Source organism: Diadema setosum, chromosome 14, assembly GCF_964275005.1.
Source record: "Diadema setosum chromosome 14, eeDiaSeto1, whole genome shotgun sequence".
Lineage (NCBI taxonomy): Eukaryota > Metazoa > Echinodermata > Echinoidea > Diadematoida > Diadematidae > Diadema > Diadema setosum.
Window position 1 is genome coordinate 36,689,024 of NC_092698.1, and position 23,193 is coordinate 36,712,216.

The 23,193-nt window shown below is 36.7% G+C and overlaps 1 protein-coding gene across 1 annotated transcript in view; it reads left to right on the plus strand.

Moving 5' to 3' along the window:
- Positions 1 to 15,990, plus strand: part of LOC140238325 (uncharacterized) — a 39,337-nt gene extending 23,347 nt beyond the window's left edge. Inside the window, exons 12-28 of the mRNA XM_072318259.1 lie at positions 213 to 488; positions 1,558 to 1,786; positions 2,602 to 2,754; positions 2,939 to 3,011; positions 3,700 to 3,798; positions 4,235 to 4,321; positions 5,002 to 5,157; positions 6,284 to 6,424; positions 6,943 to 7,059; positions 7,543 to 7,692; positions 8,581 to 8,780; positions 9,496 to 9,507; positions 12,218 to 12,315; positions 13,367 to 13,570; positions 14,120 to 14,212; positions 14,880 to 15,013; positions 15,828 to 15,990. Of these exons, the coding sequence (XP_072174360.1) occupies positions 213 to 488; positions 1,558 to 1,786; positions 2,602 to 2,754; positions 2,939 to 3,011; positions 3,700 to 3,798; positions 4,235 to 4,321; positions 5,002 to 5,157; positions 6,284 to 6,424; positions 6,943 to 7,059; positions 7,543 to 7,692; positions 8,581 to 8,780; positions 9,496 to 9,507; positions 12,218 to 12,315; positions 13,367 to 13,570; positions 14,120 to 14,212; positions 14,880 to 15,013; positions 15,828 to 15,965 (2,360 nt within the window). The 3' untranslated portion in view covers positions 15,966 to 15,990. The remainder of the gene's footprint in view (positions 1 to 212; positions 489 to 1,557; positions 1,787 to 2,601; positions 2,755 to 2,938; positions 3,012 to 3,699; positions 3,799 to 4,234; positions 4,322 to 5,001; positions 5,158 to 6,283; positions 6,425 to 6,942; positions 7,060 to 7,542; positions 7,693 to 8,580; positions 8,781 to 9,495; positions 9,508 to 12,217; positions 12,316 to 13,366; positions 13,571 to 14,119; positions 14,213 to 14,879; positions 15,014 to 15,827) is intronic.
- Positions 15,991 to 23,193: the final 7,203 nt, after the last annotated feature.

The window sequence follows — 23,193 nt, forward strand, 5'->3', positions numbered from 1 at the left end:
TCAATTTCTCTTGCTGTCAATCTCTCTCAGACTGTCCATCTGTCTGTCTCTGTATCTGCTAGTGCATCATTCTCTCTCCCCATTCGTGTGTGTGTGTTTGTCTGTATGTGTGTTTACGTGTTGCCCTCCATTCCTTTCATGTCTTTGCTTGCTGCCAGTATCTGACACGCCCTGTATCATGCATATATGTGCTTTGGCCTCCTCATGCACAGCTTCAGACCAGCCCCTGCTGTCCTCCAAGCAGCAGACCGGTGGCGACACCCGCTCTATCCTCTCTTTTGTCAGCAGTGTCGGTGGTGGTAGTGGTGGTGAGGAGAAGAGGAAGGGTATGGGGTCCTCCCTCATGCGGTCCTTCAAGAGCCTCCTCAAGAGGGGGAAGAAGGGGGAAGGGAAGGAGGAGGAGGAGGAGGAGGAGGAGGAGCTGGAAGAGATGGAGATGGATGGCGAGGAGGAAGAGTTGATGAGGCTTGGTGGTAGTAGGGATGGGAGTGAGGGTGGAAGCATTGATGGCAATGATGAAGGTAAGATAAAAAAAAAAAGAATGCTTACAAGACTTGAACAATTTTTTGGGGAAAGTGGCATATTAACCCTCCCTTTTTAAAATTTTGCTGCTGCATATTCTATACTGTTTTTAGCGCTTCTTTATAAAGGCATTATAAAGATTTGTGCAAAGCTCTGCATATGAAGATATAAAGATTGCATGCAAGACTTACAAAATTTTGTAGCCTTTGAGATCATTGTTGAATCATAATATTTTGGGAAAAATGGTGCATTAACTCTCCTTTTTAAAAGTATTCTGCTGCATATTCTATACTCTTTGAGCACTTCTTCTTTGTAAAGGCATAAAAAAAAAGAACTGTGCGTAGCTCTGCAAATATGGTGTGGTTAAAATAGCATTTCTCTAGTAGAATGCTTTGCATGTGATTTGATGTTTGATGTGGTTATTGTTGAGAATACATAAAATGTGATGCAAATTTATCTTCATGCATAGTAAAGCTTCACAGTACACAGTAGTGTAGACACTTATATCTCCTTACTGAGAAGTCACCTGTCTTTCACTGTGTCAGTGATTGAGAGTATATGAATGTGAAGCTATTAATCAAAGTGCACATTAGATTATTTGTGCTTGGTATCGTGTTGTCTATTAATTTTCTCAAACTGAGGGATGAGCTGTGGCAGGATAATATCATGACGTGAGAACTAGAAAGGTGCTTCGACTGCAAAGTCTATGGAGTTAGAGCCCTTCTAGCTCTGACTTGGACAATATTAAACATTTTTTGGCAACGATGATCATGATACAAGCAGAGATCACAGTTTTTCACATAGTGGTAATGATGATAGTGGTACAATGATTGGGAGGTAATTATTGTAAAAAGAAAAAAGTAGAAGAAAGAAATAGTGCAATGTGAGAAGTGGTGTTTGACAAAGTTAAAAGTATATTTTCAGGCACATGCAAGGCAGCAATATCATGTATGTTGTTCAATTTTCTGTTCCCTGAACACCACAGTGGGTACTACTGGTGTGCGTAACTTATTTCTCTTACCCACTTTTTCGCAGAAGACATTGTCGAAGAAATTGAAGAGGAAGTGGCAGAATCTGCCCAACCAGGGCAAGAGGACAAGGAAAAGAAGGAAGAGGAAGAGGAGAAGGAGACTGACGTTGAAGGTTCTGTCACCTTGGACGTCGTGGTGCAGGGGAAAGAAGTGAGGTACTACAGACCAGATGCTTACAGGCAGACTCAGATGGTGCCAGATCCACCATCAGTAGAGCTACAGCTGGACTGGGTGTAAGTATGAGTGAAGATTACCATTGATTCTCGTAGGGGACATAGTGGAAGAAGTAGTGCTAGATTATAGTTAGAAGGTTCTGTCACCTTGGACGTCGTGGTGCAGGGGAAAGAAATGAGGTACTACAGACCAGATGCTTACAGGCAGACTCAGATGGTGCCAGATCCACCATCAGTAGAGCTACAGCTGGACTGGGTGTAAGTATGAGTGAAGATTACCATTGATTCTCGTAGGGGACATAGTGGAAGAAGTAGTGCTAGATTATAGTTAGACGGACATTATGGATCAAAGATTAACGCATAATGGTCGGACAGTTCTGTGCCCTCTTTCAACTGCTAGTCTATATTAGCTGTATCAGTTCACAGAAACTATGGAAATTTCATATCATGACTACTTGAAAATGATATTGGCAAGATGTACGGTCATTGTGATTTATTAGAAAAATCTATGTAGAGAGATGCCCATTGTGATTTCTGCATCTAGTGTCACAATTGTATTGATGCATATCAAGTTTGCTTAAATTGTGGAATTGTGGGCATTTCATGAAGTGTTTTGTCCGACAAATTAGGGAGGCATATTTGCTCTCAGCCAATCAGATGCACGAATTATCATTATGTATTTATTTTTTTAAAGCTGGAATAGGATTTGTGTTGCCTTTAGTGATGCAAGTGAACATAAAGCCATTGAAATACTATGATATGTTTTTGTGCGTTACCCACCATAATAGTGTTCATTGTCAATGACCATTTGTTACCCAGCATTGTATGTCACATTGAGAAGTACTCACTTCTATCTCTTGTCCGTTGCGGTGCAGATATGGTTACCGTGGCAACGACTGTCGTGGGAATCTCTTTGAGGTGTCTGGAGGAGAGGAAATTCTCTACTTCATGTCGAGTATTGCCATCATGTACAACCCTACTCTCAACCTGCAGCGGCACTACACCAAACACACAGCTGAGATACGGAGGTGAGCAATGGACACCATTGTGTGGAAACAGTTGTTTTAAATCTGTCAGAAAAAGAAATGTTTGCCCCTTTGTTTGTGCTAAAAGTAGGAACAGAAGGACATCCATGAATTATAAATGCAATATCTTGCAGACACTAAAAAGATTGTCTAAATGTGAAGGATTATGAATTTATGTTCTTTTCAGTGTGACAGTGCACTCTGATGGTGTTACTGTGGCGTCAGGACAGTCTAGAGGACCAGATGCATCTGGGGTTAAGGTTAGTGCTGTGTAACTCAGACTGAACTACTTTAAAACCAGAAACATTTGTGGCATGAAAATTTTGCAAATTGGTCGACTAGCATTCAATGCATAGTGTAGACAAAAACTTTGATGTGCATTTTACTTTTGCAAATCTTGGCTCTTTGCGAAACTCGCAAAAGTTTCATGCATGCGAATATTTCTGGCTTTACAGTATCAATGACAACTCTAGTATGCTTTGTCTTACAGTGATCTCACAGTGAATATTCGAAGAGTGCACAGATAATTTGTGGTTAACATGTAAATCAACCAGTTTAGAATTCTCTGTGCCATTATTTTGCATCTGTATTTAGATGTTTGACATATACCATACCTTTTTTTTTTACATAATTACAATGAGTGATAGGAAGACAAAATGCACATGTGTATCATTTAGTTGCTGTTTTTTGTTTTTTTTTGCAAGGAACATTTTTTTGTGTGAAGGGATTCTTCACTTGCTCAACATCTTCAACACTGTCAGAAAATGTATGTAAAAGTTTTTCCATGTTTAAACCTGTCATTGATGACATTAGAGGAAGATATTAGAAATCATATTTGAATATATTATATCATTGATATGAAAGTGCAAAAAATAAGCAAACAATGTAAAAGAAGCTATAACATTACAGTGTAAATGAATGAAATACATGAATTTGCATGTGTTTTAGGCTTCAATCCATATATGGCGTGTAGACACTCTAGAGACCAGTGTGATCATCGAGGAAGGATTTGATGCTGTCATTTGCCTGGCATTTTCACCCCATCAGGTAAGTTTCCCCCAAAAGTCACTGGTTTGTTACATTGGTGTTTGAGAATGGCTGTTTGGCATACAGACTGTCAAGGGAACCTATTAATCTTCACATTTTATGCTGTAGATTTGTGATTATAATCAAGGTTTTGCTACTCATTATAAAATGTACCATAAAGCTGGTTAATGATTTTGACTTTTTTGTTTCGTATGATTTACTGTTTTGCACATGAAAAGTAATGCAGTGAAGTGAAATAGTATTTAGCTGTGTATGAAATCCTTACAACATTGTTGGCATATTTACTCTGGTCTTTTAGTATGATACATACATGCATATGAATGTAGTGAATGGAAACAGTATTTTATCAATGTTTAAGTGCCCTAGAATGTTATTTACATAGACTCATTACTTTTTAGTTTCTGAAGTGTTTATTTCTTATTCAATTATTTAACAGGATCACCTATTAGCTGTGGATAAAAGCAACAAACATACTTTATCTGTGTGGAATTATAAGTCTGGGGAGAAAGCTGCATCAGCACTAGTAAGTCTATACTCCTTTGCACCTGGGCCCCATTTTATAAAAAGTTGCTAAATGATTGCAACTCTTGCTGGAATGGCAATTGTCATGGTAATGACAAGAATCCAGCTTCGTGATTGGTTGCTGCTACAGAAAGTTGCTATTCCAGCAAGAGTTGCCATCCTAACATCTTTTATGAAACGGACACAGATATCTTCAAAAGATTGTTCAGAAACCGCCTGTTACAGGTGGAATAAAAACCAACATATTGTGAAATATGTGTAGTATGCTGACTGGAAACTTGGATGCAAATCAGGGATTGATATTAACATTGTATTCCTGATTCCAAGCTATGCATGTGTTCTTCCTCACCAAAAGAAATGGTTTCATCACAAATAACGTAAGACACAAATAGTTTGAGGACAAGTTTGAAAATGGTTCCTCAACTTAGCTTGATCTCAGCATAAAAAGAAATGTCCCCTGTCCCTAAAGAAAATAAAAACAGCAGCAAACAAACATAAGAACAGACAAAAAAGTGGCATAATTAGTTCATGCCACTGTGTCTTTGAGTAGATATCCTTAAAGTCATACCAAACAGCAACATTTTGTTGTACCAGTATTGTCTTTGGAGAATACATACCGATAGATCCTGCTAGATAAATTGACAGAATCTGTGTCTCACCCCTTTCCTGCTACGACTCTAGATGAATACCTCAGTCGTCTGTCAGGCAGCCTTTCATCCCAAAGACCAGCATCAGATCATCAGCGTCGGGAGGGAGCATTTTGTCTTTTGGAAGCTTTCCAAGGAGAGCGAGGAGGGAGCGTTTCAGCTGGAACAGAGCATGATGGGAAACTATGAGGTATCAAAGAGACTTCATCTCCACCTCACAACCAGTTTTCCTTGTCCTCGTTTACTCGTGTGTGTTTATATGAGCATATGTTATTGTTTTATGAGTCTGATTGTTGCCTTTTTCATAAAATATGCATGATAAGTACACCAAGGCACGGTATTTTGTATAAATTTCATAACTGTGGTATACTGTGGTTGTCATATATTTTGTGTGATTTTATGTCCTTATGAATTTTGTGAGTTTGTCTAACATTGATAAGAAAAAAAAAAAAAGCACACCAACATATTGCCACCTGTAACACAAATTAATGAATATTGTCTCCATGATGAGAAACTGCTAACTTTGCCATTTTTTCCCCATTATGTCAGTGTTGTTCTCCATGTCTTGATTTGCAAATCATGTTTGTGGAATGTATTCCATATACGGTATTTGATATCTACTTTCATATCACTAGGTGTACAGTGCATGCAGATTTACATATTGTTAAATATATATATATATATATATATATGTTTACATGCCATGGAACCCTTGATAGACAGCAGGAGAAGTGTTTTTTTGTTGTTGTTTTTTGGTGAAAATATGTCTTCACATTCTCAAAAACCGACTTCCACATTTACACATGCACCATCTCTCTGTGTTTTGGTTAAAGGGATGGGACAGTATTGGTGGAGATGAAAACTGGGCTTTTAACTTTTTGCGAGATACCAAGAAAAATTGTACAGAGCATACCATTTTAAGAGGAATTCAAAGTTTATTTGATGAAAGTCGGGTTTGGAATAACTGAAACATCCAAAAACAAAGTAAAACAAAGCAATCGTAATAAATGGTGGATCCCACACCTTATTAGAATCGCTCTGTTTTGGATATCTCAGCCATTTCAAAACCAATTTTCATCAAATAAGTGTTGAATTCTTCAGGAAATTACATGCTCTTTCATATTTTATAAGAGGTTTCTCATTATCTCACCAAAAAAATTTTAGAAACCTGAAATTAGGTCTCAACCAAAACTATATGATCCCTTTAAGATGTTATGTTTCAGATTTTCTGTCATGTTGGTGCATTAATTGCTGGGCTCTTTGGCTAGCCTTCTATTACCCATCATCTGCTATACGTTTCTCTCTCTTCGTTGCAGACAAGTATGAAGGCCAAGTATGTGATCAGCATGGCGTTCCGTTCTAATGGTGACCTGATTACAGGTGACTCTAACGGCACTCTCTACGTCTGGCCGTCAGGAGGCAACACCATCTCACATACCATCAGTCATGTGCACGAGGTAGGACCAGGGTCCCTATTTTACCCAGAGATTTGCAGTCAGCTACAATATTTACAAAATGATATAACATCAACTGAATTGCTATGAGGTTATTGGCTCCAGCTGAGCTGTTTCCATGATATTTTTGATAATTTGATATTACAATTGTTGAAGAGTGCTATGTGAAACAAATTTTTGATAAGTGACATGTGATCATAATTATGATTTGTCTTACATTGTACCAAAAAGCACTTTCAAATGGTCTCCTTTGTTGATGGGTGGAGGGGTGGGGGCGCTGGTTGTTAAAGTTGTTGAGTACAGGAAGAGACTGTTTATGGGGAGCTAATGAGAAAAACTACAAAGAAAGTGACAAAGAAACTGTTGTTATATTTCTTTGTCATGCATATCGACATAAACTTATGTGTCTAAGATAATTGAATTGTCAGATCCCCCTTTATGAGTTGATAAGCAAATCATGCACCTATCAAACCTAGATGCTTGCACACAAACTAATTATCACTCTCCCAACATGATATCAGGGACCTGTCTTCAGTCTTCAGACCATCGGCAGTGTCATAGTATCAGGGGGCAGGGACGGGGTGCTACAGTGCTGGACCCTGGCAGGAAAAGGGGGTGATCACCATGGAAAGCTGCAGGTGAGTTGTCTTATCAGGTGATTGGTCACATGAATACTATGTAATTGCCCAAGTGAGGCTATATTTGCAATGAATGTTATTACCAACAGAAGACTTGTGCAAATTATAAAATATGTTGACTTGTGCATGCACGTCTATCCAGAGTGATGCAGACAAGTTGTTTGTATGTTATTCCATATACTTTTTGAGAAATGATTCCATATGAAATATGTGTGATATGGTGTCGTACAAAAGCAAAGGTAATAATACATGGTGTACTGCATGCTGTCAATATATATCTAGAATGTAAGGTAATGGCTTTCATTGTGGGATATAACTTCATTGGCTTCAGCGTAATTAGCATTTCACCATGACATCCTTGTACATTTATTCCCCAACTAATACACTATTTACTCTTTCTTTTGACTGAATAGAATATGTAGTGACGGCTCAAATTTGTCAATACCTCATTCGGTCTAAATCATCTATATTTGTATGGAATAGATTCCAAAAGAAGAAGGAGGCATCCGCTGCATTCTCCATAGTGGATCCAACGTGTACGTCGGAACAACTGTAAACTCTCTCCTCCGTATAGCTCTCAAAGACACAAAGTTTGCCATCACTGGAGACGAATCTACCTCATGCCTAACCCAGGTGAGTGTGGTTTAAAACACAATTACAAAGTAATTACAAAGTACAATTCATTATTCTACATTGTTCTGTCTGATATTGGTAAAATTAGAAGGAATACATAAAAGACATCTTGAATATGATGAAAAAAAAAATCTTCATTTGTGAAAGCTTCTGAATATTGTTGATGAAAAGTGGTGAAATGACAAGCTTTGATGCAAAATATCCAGTGAAAACCCGCTTGAAGTTTTCAGAATTGTTTTGTGGTAATTAAGTTAAAAAGACATTCCTCCAGAACTACATGTAATTATAGACATCATAGCGTATTTATATTGTTCTTTATAGTATTCTTTATATGCTGTAAAGCTGTGTTTTTCTGATGGAATGACAATCTATACTTAGGGCCACTTTACATTCATGGTGTGGCCCATCCAGTCTCAGAATGATTGTTAAAAAAAATGGCAAGATATTATTTCAACTTCAAAGCCAAGGCTGTGAGTATCCACACCTTCAAATTTACCGTACTATATAAGCTGTTATTTTTGTGAATCACAGTGGGATCGCGAACTTAACAACATGCGAAAATGTCGGAATGCACTAGGGTAATAGTGCAAAAACGATAGTGTTGAAGTCAATTCGTGAAAAAAACATCTCGCAAAAGTGTCTGTGAGCTCCTCATTTGCGAAAATAGCAGCTTATACAGTAATATACTGGTACGTTCCTATGTGAATTTTTTAACATCACCTACATTCGGATCAAAAGCTCTTTTGCCTACCATGCTTCTAGCAATTTAGAAACAAAAGGTTGCTAGTTGCTTTTGAAGTCTGTTGAGTCTGATATGCCTTTCTGCTACTGGGCTGATAATGGGTTGTGCCACCGGTCAATGAGCTCAGTACCTTTGCTTTCACACAGAGTCATTATGAAGAAGTCCACTGCCTCACGGTGCTCCCTGGTGACCGTTTCATCACGGGCAGCTACGATGGTACCGTCTCCCTCTGTAGCTTGGCTGACCACCGTCCACTCTGGAGGCACGCTGTCAAGGGAACCAACATCCACTGCATGGACGTTCACTCAGACAGTGATCTTGTTGCCGTGGGAACCAAGGATGCAAAGTAAGACATGAGTGGGCTGGTTGATAATTTTATGATGCTGTTTTTTTTTTTTTTGTTTTTTTTTGGTGTTGCCTGTTTTGACTGCATACTAATATTCATCTTAAGCTATACATGCTCTTGGCTACTGGCATGGCATCTATTGTAGAGTTTGTGATGTAGTAGAGATGACATTCTGTAAATTATGTGACTTTAAGGTTGATTTGAGGCATTGCGTTGTCCATGAGACCTTGCATGCTACATTTGTACATTTTTCAACATGTTTTTGAGTTTTGGTCATTGAAGTGTATGGGGTGATGGGAAATACATGGAAAGGATAAAGTAAAAGATATAGTAGATAGTAGAGGCATATGTTCACTCATTTTTGTCCATTGACTGCATGCAAGCTTGACTGTAGCCATTAGTGATAATGACCATGTTCCATCCAAAATAGTACATATAGCCTGTCAGTACATAGCAATGGCCTGCCTATACTAACACCGTGAGCTCAAAGAGTATCGAAGGTCTAGATTGAGGAAAGCAGACAAGTTTGCTCTCAGAGAGATAGCTATTCTCAGTGATCCATCTTTTGTGTACCTAATCTGGAAAGCATAAATGCATTGAGTGAAGTGCAGTGTGACAATGTTATCAGGCACTGACATAAGTTTCCAAACTGCTCATGCTAATTTGCATAACTTCTCATTCATTTTGTTAACAAATCTGCTTTGATGCAACCCAGAATGGGCGACAGGTAAAACCTGTGTGTGTGTGCGCACTGAATGCATGACTGCCAAGCATATTGTCTAATACACTCTCCTCCAGAGATACTTGTATGTTGGCTCGTTTCTCTTTTCAGGATGAAATGAGTGATTAGAGCATCCATGTATGATTATTTATGTTATTGATATGTTGAAATTGCTTGTTTCTTGTATTCCTATGATATTATTGATCTGTTGAAATTGCTTTTTTCTTTTGTTCCTATCACCTGCTTGCAATCAGATTTGTAAATTTATCCATAAGGTTGTGTGGGAGACATGAAATTATTTGATTTGATGTAATTTGTAAAAAGACTCACTCCCTTCACTTGCTGTATTCTCTATGTGAATCTTAAGTGCATGGCTGTTTTTTCTGTTCCCTGTAGGGTAGATCAGTTATTTAATGAATAATCCAACACACTTTGCTTGGGGAAAAAAAAATCTGATGATAAATATGTGTGAGTTCATCGCCAGCTACCATTGCTTTCATTTTTGTGACCCTGCATCACGAAACCACCAAAAAGTCACCAGACATGGATTTTTAGTTCAGGGCAGATTCTGAAAAAGCAGACTGTAATATTTAAAATGATGATACCTAACTCAATGCAAAATGGACTTCCAAACCTGTTTTAACAATAGAAAGAAAGTATCGGTACACATTCTGGAAATGTGTACTGAGAAAAGAAGCCTTGAAGTTTATGGTCTATTCAAGGGCTTAATCTTGCTGTGTCTGGTTCAATGAATGGGACAAAAATTATTTATTAATTTCTTTTTTAGAAATGAAAGGGGCCATTTAACACATACCTAATCACACCATTATACAAAAAGGTGTTCAAGAAAAACTGCATTAAACACAATTTGCCATTGGTTCTATAATCCCAAACTTTAGAATGATGTAGAAGTATTGCTCTTTCAGAAAAGAAAACAAACAAAAAACAAAGATTGACAAGCTTGACCCATTTTACTTTTGAATTGTTATGTAAAATCGGGGGGGGGGGGGGGAGGGTGGAACTTTTTGTTGGTTTTGTGATGTACAGTCACATTTATAATTAAATTGTATGCTTAACATTTGTGTGCATAAACTGTGTAACTTTTCAAGATACAAGATGGTACCAGAGATAACCACTCATAAACAGAAAGAAAGAAGTTTTAAAAATACGATCAATTCTTATCAGTCCAGTTTTGAATGATATTTTCAGTTTAGCTTTGAGATAGTTTGCATCTATATTCCTTCCAAGTAGTTCTTTGCCCACAGCTGGTGTGTGCCTGTATCCTATTCATGCTTGCTTGCTTAGTAATGCTTTGTTTTCTTGTGCATGCTGCATGCTGTCTTTATGTATACTTCAAGCTATGACAGGAGGTAAGTGCATGTCATAGTTTTATGCTAAAATAAAATCTATTTAATTTTTGCATGGAGGGTTCTTGTGGAAGTTTGTGTTTGTCTTATTTGTATACATTCAATCACTAGTTTTTCATAAATTTTCTTTGTGTGTGTGTGTGTGTGTGTGTGTGTGTGTGTGTGTGCATGTAAAGAGATATGGTCTATCAATTAGTGAAGTGGAAGCATTTGCTGTACATTACTAATGGGAATTGTTGATACTATTGGCTAACATTTATTACATGTGCAAATGTTGTTACTGATATTAAAGGGACTGTACAGTACTGGTTGGGGTGGAGATTCATGTTTTGAACATTCCAAAGTGAGATAATGAGAAACCTCTTTTGAAATATGAAAGAGCATGTGATTTCAAGAAGGATTCAACGTTTATTTGATGAAAATTGGTTTTCAAATGGCCGAGATATCCAAAAAAGTGATAATAATAAAAGGCGACAGGCCACGCCTTTTATTAGGATCTCTTTGTTTCACCTTGTTTTTGGATATCTCAGCCATTTCAAAACCGATTTTCATCAAATAAACTTTCGATACCCCTTGATTGACATCTCATAGAATGGTTTCTGAATATATCGCAGAACGTTACAAGCTAAATCCTCACCTCGACCAGAATTGTACACACCCTTTAAACAGATGCTGCAAATGCTGTAAGGAAGAGGATGAGGACATATCATTTGAGAAATGTATCAATCTTTCCTACAGATATTTCTTTCTCCTTTTTTTTTTTGTGGGGGGGGGGGGGGGGGTTGTTTCAGAATGATTTTCATGGTCATTATGCAAAAGGAAAAAAAAAATCCATAAAATGAGTACTCCACAAATGCTTTGAAAAGTACTTGTACAATTGAGTATTGGGTGTGGACAAACCAAACAGTTGTCATGTTTTGATTTGAGTGAGATCACATATTTTCTCAGAAATGAGTGTTCACCATGATTCTTGTTAAAATATGACTCATATTAACTGCAGGAGCATACCATCACACTTACATCTATCCAATCTTCAAGCACCTCCATGCTTTTATATGTGAAGAGATACTTCATGGTAATTCTACCATATAGGAATGTCCTTGTTCTCATTATTAACAATTAAGGTAGGCATGTATATAGTGCTGTATCTTTGGGATCTTTGGCCTGTTGGCAGGGTTGGTGAAGTATCCATGTATTCAAGTAAAGAGGAGAGACTTTGAGCTTTAACTAAAACCTACATTTGAAGTACTGGTGTGCTGGATGTGTCATTTGACTTCATGTGTACCCAACTTGCATTAAGTATACAATGCAGTGATGACCAGTAGCTCTACTGTATATGTTTTTTGCAGCTTGGTGATTTTGAGCGTTGGTCAGTCTAATGAAGAACCAGAGGTCAACCGCTACAAGCTGGGCAAGGGAACCGCAATGTGTCTCAAGATTTCACCAGGTCAGTCTCTACTTAAAGGGATAGTACAGTATTGGTGGAGATGAGAATTGGGCTTTTAACTTTTTGCGAGATACCAAGAAAACACTTGTGATATAGTACAGAGCATACCATGTTAAGAGGAATTCAAAGTTTATTTGATGAAAATCGGGTTTGGAATGACTGAAACATCCAAAAACAAAGTAAAACAAAGTGATTCGTAATAAAGTGTGGGTCCCACACTTTATTAGAATTGCTCTTTTTTGGATATCTCAGCCATTTCAAAACCAATTTTCATCAAATAAACATTGAATTCCTCATAGAATTACATTCTCTTTCATATTTTATAAGAGGATTCTCATTATCTCATCAAAAAATGTTAGAAACCTGAAATTAGGTCTCAACCAAAACTGTACAATCCCTTTAATAAAAGGTGGTTAGAGGAAATCATATATGGATATGTCATCAAAATGCAAATTCTGTATATCAAAGGGAAAACACATGAAAATCTAAACCGAAGGCTGTACAGGCTTTCTTTTTATTTTTTTAATGGATTGTTTCTACATGCAAAATGATCAGAGCATCGGTCAAGCAGGACAAACAGTACAAGCACTGTCCGCAGGACTTACATCAGTCAAAATCTTCTGTGATAAATAATATGTTAATTGAGTTAAACAGTGACTGTTGAATCATTTGAGACCTTGACTTAGCTGAATATTTGATATTAAGATCATTTAAATCAACATGTAAGAAGCTGCTTGTAAAGCAATGACACACCTGATCAAAGGTGTACTGTAAAAGTGGAAATCTTCATGCATTTCACTCAACAAGAAGCTTGGGCGAAAATTAAAGCATGCAATTTTTTTTTGCATGCTATGTGTAACAATTATTTCATGTTCTGATCTCATGGAATTTAGCAAAATTCATCTTAACTGTCTGAGTACAAAAAGTTACACATGCGAAAATTTCCGCTTTTACAGTACGTATAAGTTAACATCTCTTGTTCAACATGGGCTAAATCTTTCTATCTTTTGTAGTTACTGATCTCTCTGTGAACATTTTTCATTTCTAACAGATGGCGAGTTGATAGCCATTGGTTGCCAGGACAACCTCATCCTTGTGCTGAAGACAAGTGATAAAGGTCACACCCTGGAAGAAGTGGGCAAATTTTCTGGTCACAGTGGACCCATCATTGGGCTAGACTGGTCCAGAGAAAAGCTGGCTGCTGAGTCTGGTTACCTCCTTCAGAGTTGTTCAGATCAGCTGGATTATATGATATGTAAGTCTTGAGAACAAGGCTATGCACTCATGAAAGAAAAAAAGAAAAGAGTCTGCAACATGACTTTTTTGGCTGATGCCTTTAACTTCAAAACATTTATTTGTGGAAACAGATGTCCTTGCCTTTGTTTTTGCAGGAATAAGGATGATTCCTTGTTTGAATGGGTTTCCTATCTAAAGATGGGTGTGTAATACCATTTTTAGTGTTTAGTGTGAAGTTCAGACTGAGGAAACTATTTCACTTAAACTTTACTGTTGCACTTTTGAAAGGAAATTTGTATATGAAAGAAATCTACAAGAAGTGAGATGACTAGGGAATATAACATTCCAGGAAATCCATGTTCCATTTCCATATTAACATTTATTCTTAAATTATATACTTTAAGGACATGATGGACATACGTGGGGATTATCACAATTGTGAACAAGTCTCTCTTTCTAGACTTAACTCCTATTTCTTCCCTTCCAATTCTCTCTCTCATTGCCGCTCCATCTATTTCTGCTCCTGGTTCGGAATCACTACCCCCTTCCAACCTTGCCATATCAACAGGGAGCAGTCAGACCTTTGAGGCAGTCAGTGGTCAGGAGGTGAGGAATGTTGAATGGTCATCACAACAGTGCCTCATGGGATTTCCCGTCGCAGGTAAGAATCTTGACCAATCGAGACATTTTTATGTGTAATGTATGAAATAAGATATTCTGCTGATAGCTATGATGAGGTCATTGTGTGTGCACGTTGAGGACTTTTTGCTCTAGAAGTGTTTGTGTAGGATATTGATCATTGATCACTGATTGAGGGCATTGGTGATTGTTGTCCATTTCTGTAGTGATTTATCTGATTAAAAACAAACAGTAAGGGGGGGGGGGATGATAAGGGATGGGGGTTGTATGGCATCTTCTCTTAATTCAAGTTCACCTGAGCAAGTACTCATGTTCACTGGGCTGCTTAAAGAATAACTACATTCTTGACTACTGAAGCAGCTGACAATAATGTGATCATCTCTGTATAGTTTTGTTAGCTGTTTCACCACTCTCTGTCCTATGATTATCCATGTTTTAGATTCCTGTTCCCCAGATTTGTTCCTGTGGCTACTCAAAAGCTGCATGAAAAACATCTAAATCATTTTTTTTTTTTTTTTTATTTCACAGAATTTATTTGTGTATATATGTTTGTGTGTGTGATTCATCCCACTATCAAAAACTGATGTGTTATTCTTGTTTCTTGCCAAATAACTCCTTGCCCCATGCATACTCACATTATACCCTACATCGCTGTGAATGTGTGCTCTCACCATACCATTTATCACAAGGTATCTGGGGTAAAGAAGTGGAGGGACCCATGCACTCTTCAGTTGATGTTTCTCGCGAAGGGAGCCCCCTAGTGGCAGCTGGTAGCTCTGATGGTCAAGTTGCCTTATTCCGTGCTCCATGCGGACACTCTGAGGTAAGTTCACGGTGTCACTACATTCCCCATCTCAAGGTAAAATAATCATGATCAACTCTACTAGCTTGTGAGCAGCATTTTCTAATGTATTCTGAACCTTTTTTTAACAAATTGTATATGAATGTTATTTTGCATATGATTCAGAATCATGTATTATTAGTTTAGAACAGTATGGTAACGTTTGAACTTTACAGAAATGTTAGTGAATGCAGATGTGTTAAAATGTGTTTTTCTGTTTCAAATCTCTGAACAAATTAAAGGAGTCTTGTGTTTCAGGAGTTGAATACTTGCACTTATTGACTTGGACATGGAGATTTGTGTTGTACTTGCAACAGAAAATTCATAGAGCACCTCTGTTAGTAAAAATTGTAGCTTTTGAGAGTCTAGTGATTATACTTAAGGCACTAATAAAATTGATCTTAAAAAAGAAAGAAAAAAGCAAATGTTGCAGACTGGTGGCAAATCCATATATGCTTTTTCTTTCATTCATGTTTAAACTGCATATATCACTGATGGTACTAAAATCTTACTAGAAAATTGTTCTGACAGAGCAGCTCTGTTCTTTACATTGCATGATTTAAGGTACAGTAAGCTGCTATTTTGTTGCGTAAGTTACATTTGTCTTTTACTGCCATTGACTATGATAAGTTAAACCCACATCAACATTCAAAGTCAACGAGAAGAAGTATGTTCTGTTTGTGCTCTATTATGGAATAATTGCCTTAATATTTACCCTCCAATTTCGATGTCAAGAATGCCATTCATCTAGGAAAATTTTAGCACAACATTTCTTTTTCTCTTATCTGATCTATAGGCTCAGTCAAAGCAGTTTGTTGCCCATCCACACTGCAGCGTGTGCGTGCGGTTTGCGTCTGCTTTGGGCCAGTGTCTCCTGACAGCTGGGAGCAAAGACTACACAGTGTGTCAGTGGAAAGTTGCATCATGTGAATAATTATCTCTTCATCCACCTGTTCACTCATCCAATCATCCATCCATCCATCTATCAATCTGATCCACGATTAGATTCACTCATTCACACTGTATTCCTTGATTAAACAGTGACATGATCTTCATTGCAGTATACTATGTTGAAAGCAGAAATCACATGCACACACAAACACTCAGGTAGCAGACACAAGATTTCGTGTGTGAATAAAAGCTCTGAGATTATTACTGAGCACATGAGGGAGTAAAAAAATCTGTGAAATAAAGACTACAGTGTATGCAAATGAGAAATTTTGATTCATCTATCCACCAATCCATGTCTTTTGAGCCTCTATCCATCCATAATTTGTAAATATGACATTATTGTGTGAATTTTCTGAATTTATGTTATATTTGAAATGCGCTGAAAATGCAATTAAAAAGAAGCAAGGCTGTGTACAGATGAAACCTGTGGATGGTTAAAAATATCCAGCGTTTGCATTTGTTTATTCAATAATTCATCCGTCCATCTCATCCTTTGGATTAAATGACAAAGTGTACCACCGGTATGCACAATTTCAATGCAAAGTTATACATTCCACACTGCTGGATTGTGTGTATTTTTTTTCCAAGCCTTGTTTGTATGTTGAATGAATGATGTCTTGTGCCATAATTCTGAATGCTTATTTGTCTGTGGTATGATAATGGAGACTGTAGATTTCTCAAGAGAAGGGTACAGCTCCAAAATCCTCTTCGATACGTAATAAATGAGTTTCACAATACATGTACAACTTTCACATCTATACCTGTTGATTATCATCTTCACACAAATACCAGTACTGTATACAGCTTATATTTGTGATTGGGACTTTTAAGACAATTTCCAATGGTTGGGTTCATGATCGAGACCCAAGTTGATGGTGTAAGGAAAAAGTACTATTCCCACCTTTTATAATAATTATACATCATTTTTGTCATGGAAGGCAATATTAATGTGAATTTATTGCTCATTTCACAATTATCAGTTGACGTGAAATTTGTGAAAACAGAGACACCACAAAATGTACCGTGTATTAGATAGTCAACAGGTATTAGTTCACTTGTGTGCTCCAATTCCATGAATGGTCTGTAGTTTATGGTTGACCTTGTATTGGAGTGTAAGGAAACCTATGCTGTCATTATGGGTTATACTTTCTAAGGAAAATACCAGACTGCTTTCTGTACCACCATATTTTCAAATACTGTAAAATGTGTAAATGGTATTTAATGTGAGCTGTGCTCAAAATTCATGTTGGAAATAAATTTCCTGTGTCAGTTGAGGCATCTTCTTTTCTTGACAAGAAATATTCATATAACAATATCACAAACAATATGAGGTACAGGTGATATTCAGGGTACATGTAATTTAATTCTGTGTTATCAGGTGTGGGGTGGTGTTAATATGTGTGAACCTGTCCTGTGGTGCATTGTTTCTTGTTTCATTGTGCAATAGTGATGTGTCATGTTTATCTTTGCAGAATCTTGCATTCAGTGGTGCATAAATTTCCTAAATTATTTTGCCATGATACAGTGTATGTGTCAAGATATGCAACAAGAAACTTTTTAGCTGTATGTAGGTGTTCTGTGTTAATTTGTGTTGTGGACAGTTGCAATAGTTATGTAATACATGGACTGCACAGTCCAAGTGATCTGGTCATGTATGATCGTACCAGTAATGCCTTGCATGATCATGTTTTGACATTTAAGGTCAGATTGCCATGAATTAACTTGCACTAACTTAACCACTTTGTGGAGATACTTCAATGTTTCAAATATGTAATGATGCAGCATGGTGAAAATTTGTGTGATATGGATAGACATACAGTACATTTTCATCCATTTGTTTGTCTGTATTTCTGCAGATTGTGGCAAGATTGTATAGCTTTATCTTTCATCTTGTTGAAGACAGGTACCTCAGGCATGTAATGCAAAGGAGGGTAGAGAAACAAGCTCTCAATAGTATCTACAAATGTACATACAGGAAGATGTGTTACATATGAAGAGTTTGTTTGCAAAAACCAATAAGTCCGTATTTGCCAAATGGAGATATTTGCGATTAAAGGTCAAGAAAAATAAAGAGAATAATGAGAAAATTTTTGCTTCTTTTGACCATAACTTTAAAAATATACCTTTATATGTAGTGACCAATTTATCATTTAAAAGGTATTATTTTGTACTTTATGACAAAGATCGTACTTCAAAACTTTCAAAAATGGACTTATCGGTTTTTGCAAACAAACCCTTCATATCTGGACCATGATTGTTCCAGATTATACTTGTAGTATAAGGTCATGTTAAATGATTACCGTACAGCCATGGGGAATACAAATGTGACCCGCTACAACAAAAGGATCCTAAAGTCGCTGACCTCTGAGCCAAGAAAGTCGAGTTTGAAGTCACATCATCAAAATTGGTCAAAACAATCAGATTTCTGTTCTTGGCATAATTTTGTAGTCTAATGTTTTGTCTATCATCAGCCAAAATTTCGAAGCTAAATGATTAAAGGAAAGGCAAGAAATCAGCGTTTTTCTGGGCCATGATTTTCAGACTTTCAACGTAACGGAAAAGTGTCTGAAGATTTGGATTTAGCACCGCAGCTAAACTCTGCCCCTAGCAACAAGGGAGTGATCTTATTGGTCAGTGCGTGGCATCTTGATTACTGATTGGTCGTGCGTAGACCGCTGCCGATAAGTTTGAATGAACATCGCGGAGATCGCTAGGAGCATGCCTTCTATTGTCAAGCGGTGAAAACTGTCTTGTCTTCCCTTGATCATGATAGCGTCGGAAGGAAAACTTTGAGGGCGTTTTTCTCGAAACTCTGATTTCCTCAACTACTTGACATGCGCTAATAAAATCATCGATATCTCCGCAACCAAGTACTTTTATGAGTTGTGCTATATATGAAATTAAAGAAGAAGAGTAAGGGAATAATGTCATGCCATTTTCAAAAAATTGTCCTTCCCCGACTTTTGGATCCTTTTGTTGTAGCGGGTCACAAATGTTGTGATTGAATGCATGCCTGAATGCCAGGTGAAGACCATGATGTGAAAGTGTGATGTTGTCCTGTGAGTTAGGTCTTGAACCAAGTTGAGAACCAAGAAGATTGTCTTAATAATTATATTTGTATGGAAGGTATGATTGTATAAACTATATGCCATCATCATTATGCGATTTGTAGCTAAGAATTATCAGGTTATGATGCATGTACATATTTCAAATTGTTCTTTCATCCTGACTTCCGTCCAATTGGTGAATCCCTCCATTTTTCAAGTCTTTCAGTAAGTTCACTGTCACAGTGATCAGAAAATTATCATTTAAGATCATTTGTTCCCCCACACTCATATATGCCTTGATAATCATGTTACACCATTTACCATTAGTAGGCTTAATGATTAGGTGTAATGATTAGTGTAGTTCATTTAGGTGAAGTCATTAGGAGCATAACATAAATAGTACATTGTCAAATATCACTGCTGGAAATCTTGATGTCTTTGCTCTGCATTATTATTAAGATTATATTATACTTCTTCAGTGCAGAATTTGAGATTATTTGAAAGGCAGGCTAGGACATCAACATTGTCTGTTGATGATCATTATGCATTGTTTGTTGATGATCATTATGTACATGTGTCGTAAAAAAGAATTTCAAAAGTTGAAAGTGTGCACTATGACATCACAATGTACATTCTCTGAAAGATTTCAGCTGTATTTGGTCTTATGTTGTGCCCTGTTCACACAGGGGACCTGATCTGATTTATTGTCAGCAATTGCATCTATATAAGATTTTAATAGGAAAGTGGAACAGGACTTTTTCTGTGGTTTTTTGGGAAAAGCAGCTTATTTTTCAGCATGGTCCTACTGTGACTTCTCACAACTAAAGGAAGTCCAGAAAGAATGATGCACCGTACTGTATCGAGTTTCATAGTATTTTGACCGTGATTCTGCCAATTTTAGGTGTACTTACTTCCTTCATGCCACTAGAAAAGAAAAAAATCGGCTGGAAATGTAGAATGAAGTGGTATCACTGATTACTTTTACGTAGCCCTCTTCACAGTGGAAGTTTAGCTACACAACTATGAAGAATTTGTTCATGTCTTGGTTCATGTAACTTTATTTCCTGGAAGTAATGTGATGGGGCAAATCACAAATGGGTACACAGAAATCAATTGAGTCTTTTATATGTACTCTCAGTGCAAAATAATTACAGGTATATTATGGTTAGGTTGTCTCATCAGACCTTAGGCAAAATGTAGAGTACAATGCTGAATGCATTAACTTTCTGCATAAAGATGACAAAGGGTCTCCCTATGCCTGGTGACAAAAAGTTGCTATTTACAAGACAACAGATTTGTTTCATTATCATGTAATAATCACAGTTCATCTACTGTTATGCAAATAGTTGTATGTATGGAAATACATTTATCAAAATTTAATCATTGAGATGTAGATTTTTAATTAATTAAAGTGACTTGTGTCTGTACTTTAAAAAGATAAGAAAGAAACAATGTATATGATGTGATCATGTCTACATGTGAAAGTAAAATAAAAATGTATCATATCCAATACTTTCTTTGATTTCTCTGTAATGTTTGTATTTCTTTCTTTACATTGTTGCTTAATTATCTTAAAAAAAAAAAAAAAAAAAAAAAAAAAAAAAAAAAATATATATATATATATATATATATATATATTGTGCTATATATTGTGCTAGGACCTGATTACTTCTGATTAGCTGTGCTACCACACACTATGTGCCAGCTATGACTAAAAAATGAAGGTGATTTACGAATACTGTAGATCAGTACAGGGAATCCATGTTCTAACAAGGTTGCTGGGATCACTAATTTTTCCTGTTGTTTAACTAGTACCTCGTAAATGTACTGAAAAAGAGACCAGCTAAATACACCACAAGTAACGGAAAATCGGGGCCACCAAATTCATTTCATTAAAAGTGGTACTTTTTTGGGAGTGGGCTCTTTACAATGGTTTCACTGTACATAAAAAAATGATAGGAAAAGTATAGAACTCATGGGTATGCAAGCTATCAGAGATTATTCATAATCTCTTTTCCATAACTGACATCGAAATCACAAAGATATAATGGGTACCTTGCATGGTAGGATTTTGTCAAAGGTATGGCATGATATGACATGGATCAATTCAATTGGATTAGAGAGATAGACATGTAAATTTTCAATATGCATTTTATTTCGAAAAAAAAAAAAAAGAGAATGGACATATTATTTCTACTACTGACATTTCAACACTTCTATCATACAAACAGTTACATCATTTTTGTTAAATGTGCAACTCAAGTGCATGCATGTACTACAAATGATGTTCCTTTTTTCCCCCTTCACTTCTAGAAGATCTGAAGAACTGCTAGGCTACATGAATTCTACACAGAAAGAAACCTAACTCGAAAAAGTCTGTCAAAAGTCATTTCATTTTGATAAGTGTGGTCTACAATTGTATCTGGGCGAAGTGTATTCCATTTTTCTTCTCTGGTGGCTAATGATTTTATTTATTTTTTTATTCCTAACTTGTACAATGTAACTCCTAAACAATGACAAAGTCATCTCACAATCAAACAAGTGGAAATTGTGGTCTAAAATCCCCCTTCCCTTTCAACAAAACTGCACTTCTGACATTATACCTAGATGAAATAATCTCAATACATGCATATAACCTTGACCTTTAGCCAAAGACCTTCTGCAAGTCATGCCCAGAATGATTTTAAAAGGTTATCCTTCACAGCACGAACAATCACAAGTTAAATGTTTTTACAAAACCAGCACAATTCAATCCTTTGAAATTGACCACAACCAGATCTAAATGAAAACAACTCAAAGAATGAACCCCTGGCTTTTCATAGGCTTGTACCAAGTGTGACTGAAATTTGTAAAATGTATCGAGAGTTAATGTGTGAATTATTATGTTGCTGATACAACCCTTACCATAACCCTTGCCTTGGCCCTTACTTTGACCTCATAATCCCAAAATCTGTTCAGTTCATCTCTGTAAGATTTTAAAAACAGGTTGTGAGTTGCACAATTGAATATGATCAGGTTGATATTGGGTAATCATAAAAAAAAAAAAAGAATGGACAGACCAGCAGATGTAGGCACAGAAACGGGTAAGACAAATACTCCACTTTAAATGCTATCTCCAGAATGCATTTGAAAAAATTAACATCAAGTAATTCCTTCTTCCACATACATGTATCTAAAACTAAATATTTTTTTACATCCATCAAAAATTGGTGTAACTGACTAAAATGTATATCAAGACCATCAGGAATGAAAATTGATCTGAATAAATTACAAGCAATGTCCACATGACAAACATAAATTTGATTAGGATTATTTGACACTGCACTGCAATGTGCAGTGTGCAATGTGCACTCCCTCATCTGTGTAGACTATCACACAGAAGAGGTGAGAACAATACAGTAATCCTTGTGCACAAAATCTACTAAGACAAATTCTAGCAACTGTTATGAAGAAAGAAAAAGACTTCACCATCTATGTACACATACAAAAAATGTCGAGAATGTTGGGGCATTGAAGAATCTGAAATTTAGCAGAGCCTCATCAAGCAAAATCTCAAAAGAATTGCACCAGATCCACTCACAGAAATGTCTAGCTTGGCCAAAATACTACATACAGAGTAAATAACTCTAGGAAAAATGAATATGATCCAACGATTACACCCCCTGATGAAATAAATCTTATTCTGCAAAACTTAATTACATTCATTTCTCCACTCTGCGAAAATGACAATCATGTTAAACTGATACAGTTTTTTCACACCAAAGAATTAACCACACTACAGAGTGGACACATTTCTCAATTCTGACACACATATACATGTACTTCACCACAAAAAGAAATTGCTAGATCATTCCTCTACTCATGCTTTATAGGCACATAATCTTCAGCAGGAATTTATGTCTCGGAATGATAGCCTACCTGCAAATGTGACAATTTACTTCATTTTCCACAAAGTGACTAAAAAAGGCATTCCTGGATACAGAAGTATGCGTGAGTCAATGGCCTGCATGAGTCCGTCTCTACAAAGTTCTGTATCTCATTTGGACAGAAGATTCAATGTAAACATTAAATGATGCTGAAGTCATTATTTCCAACTGTGTTTTCTTCTACTGTCTAAATTACATTATGTTCGACTGTAACATAATTGTATGAAAATAATACTGG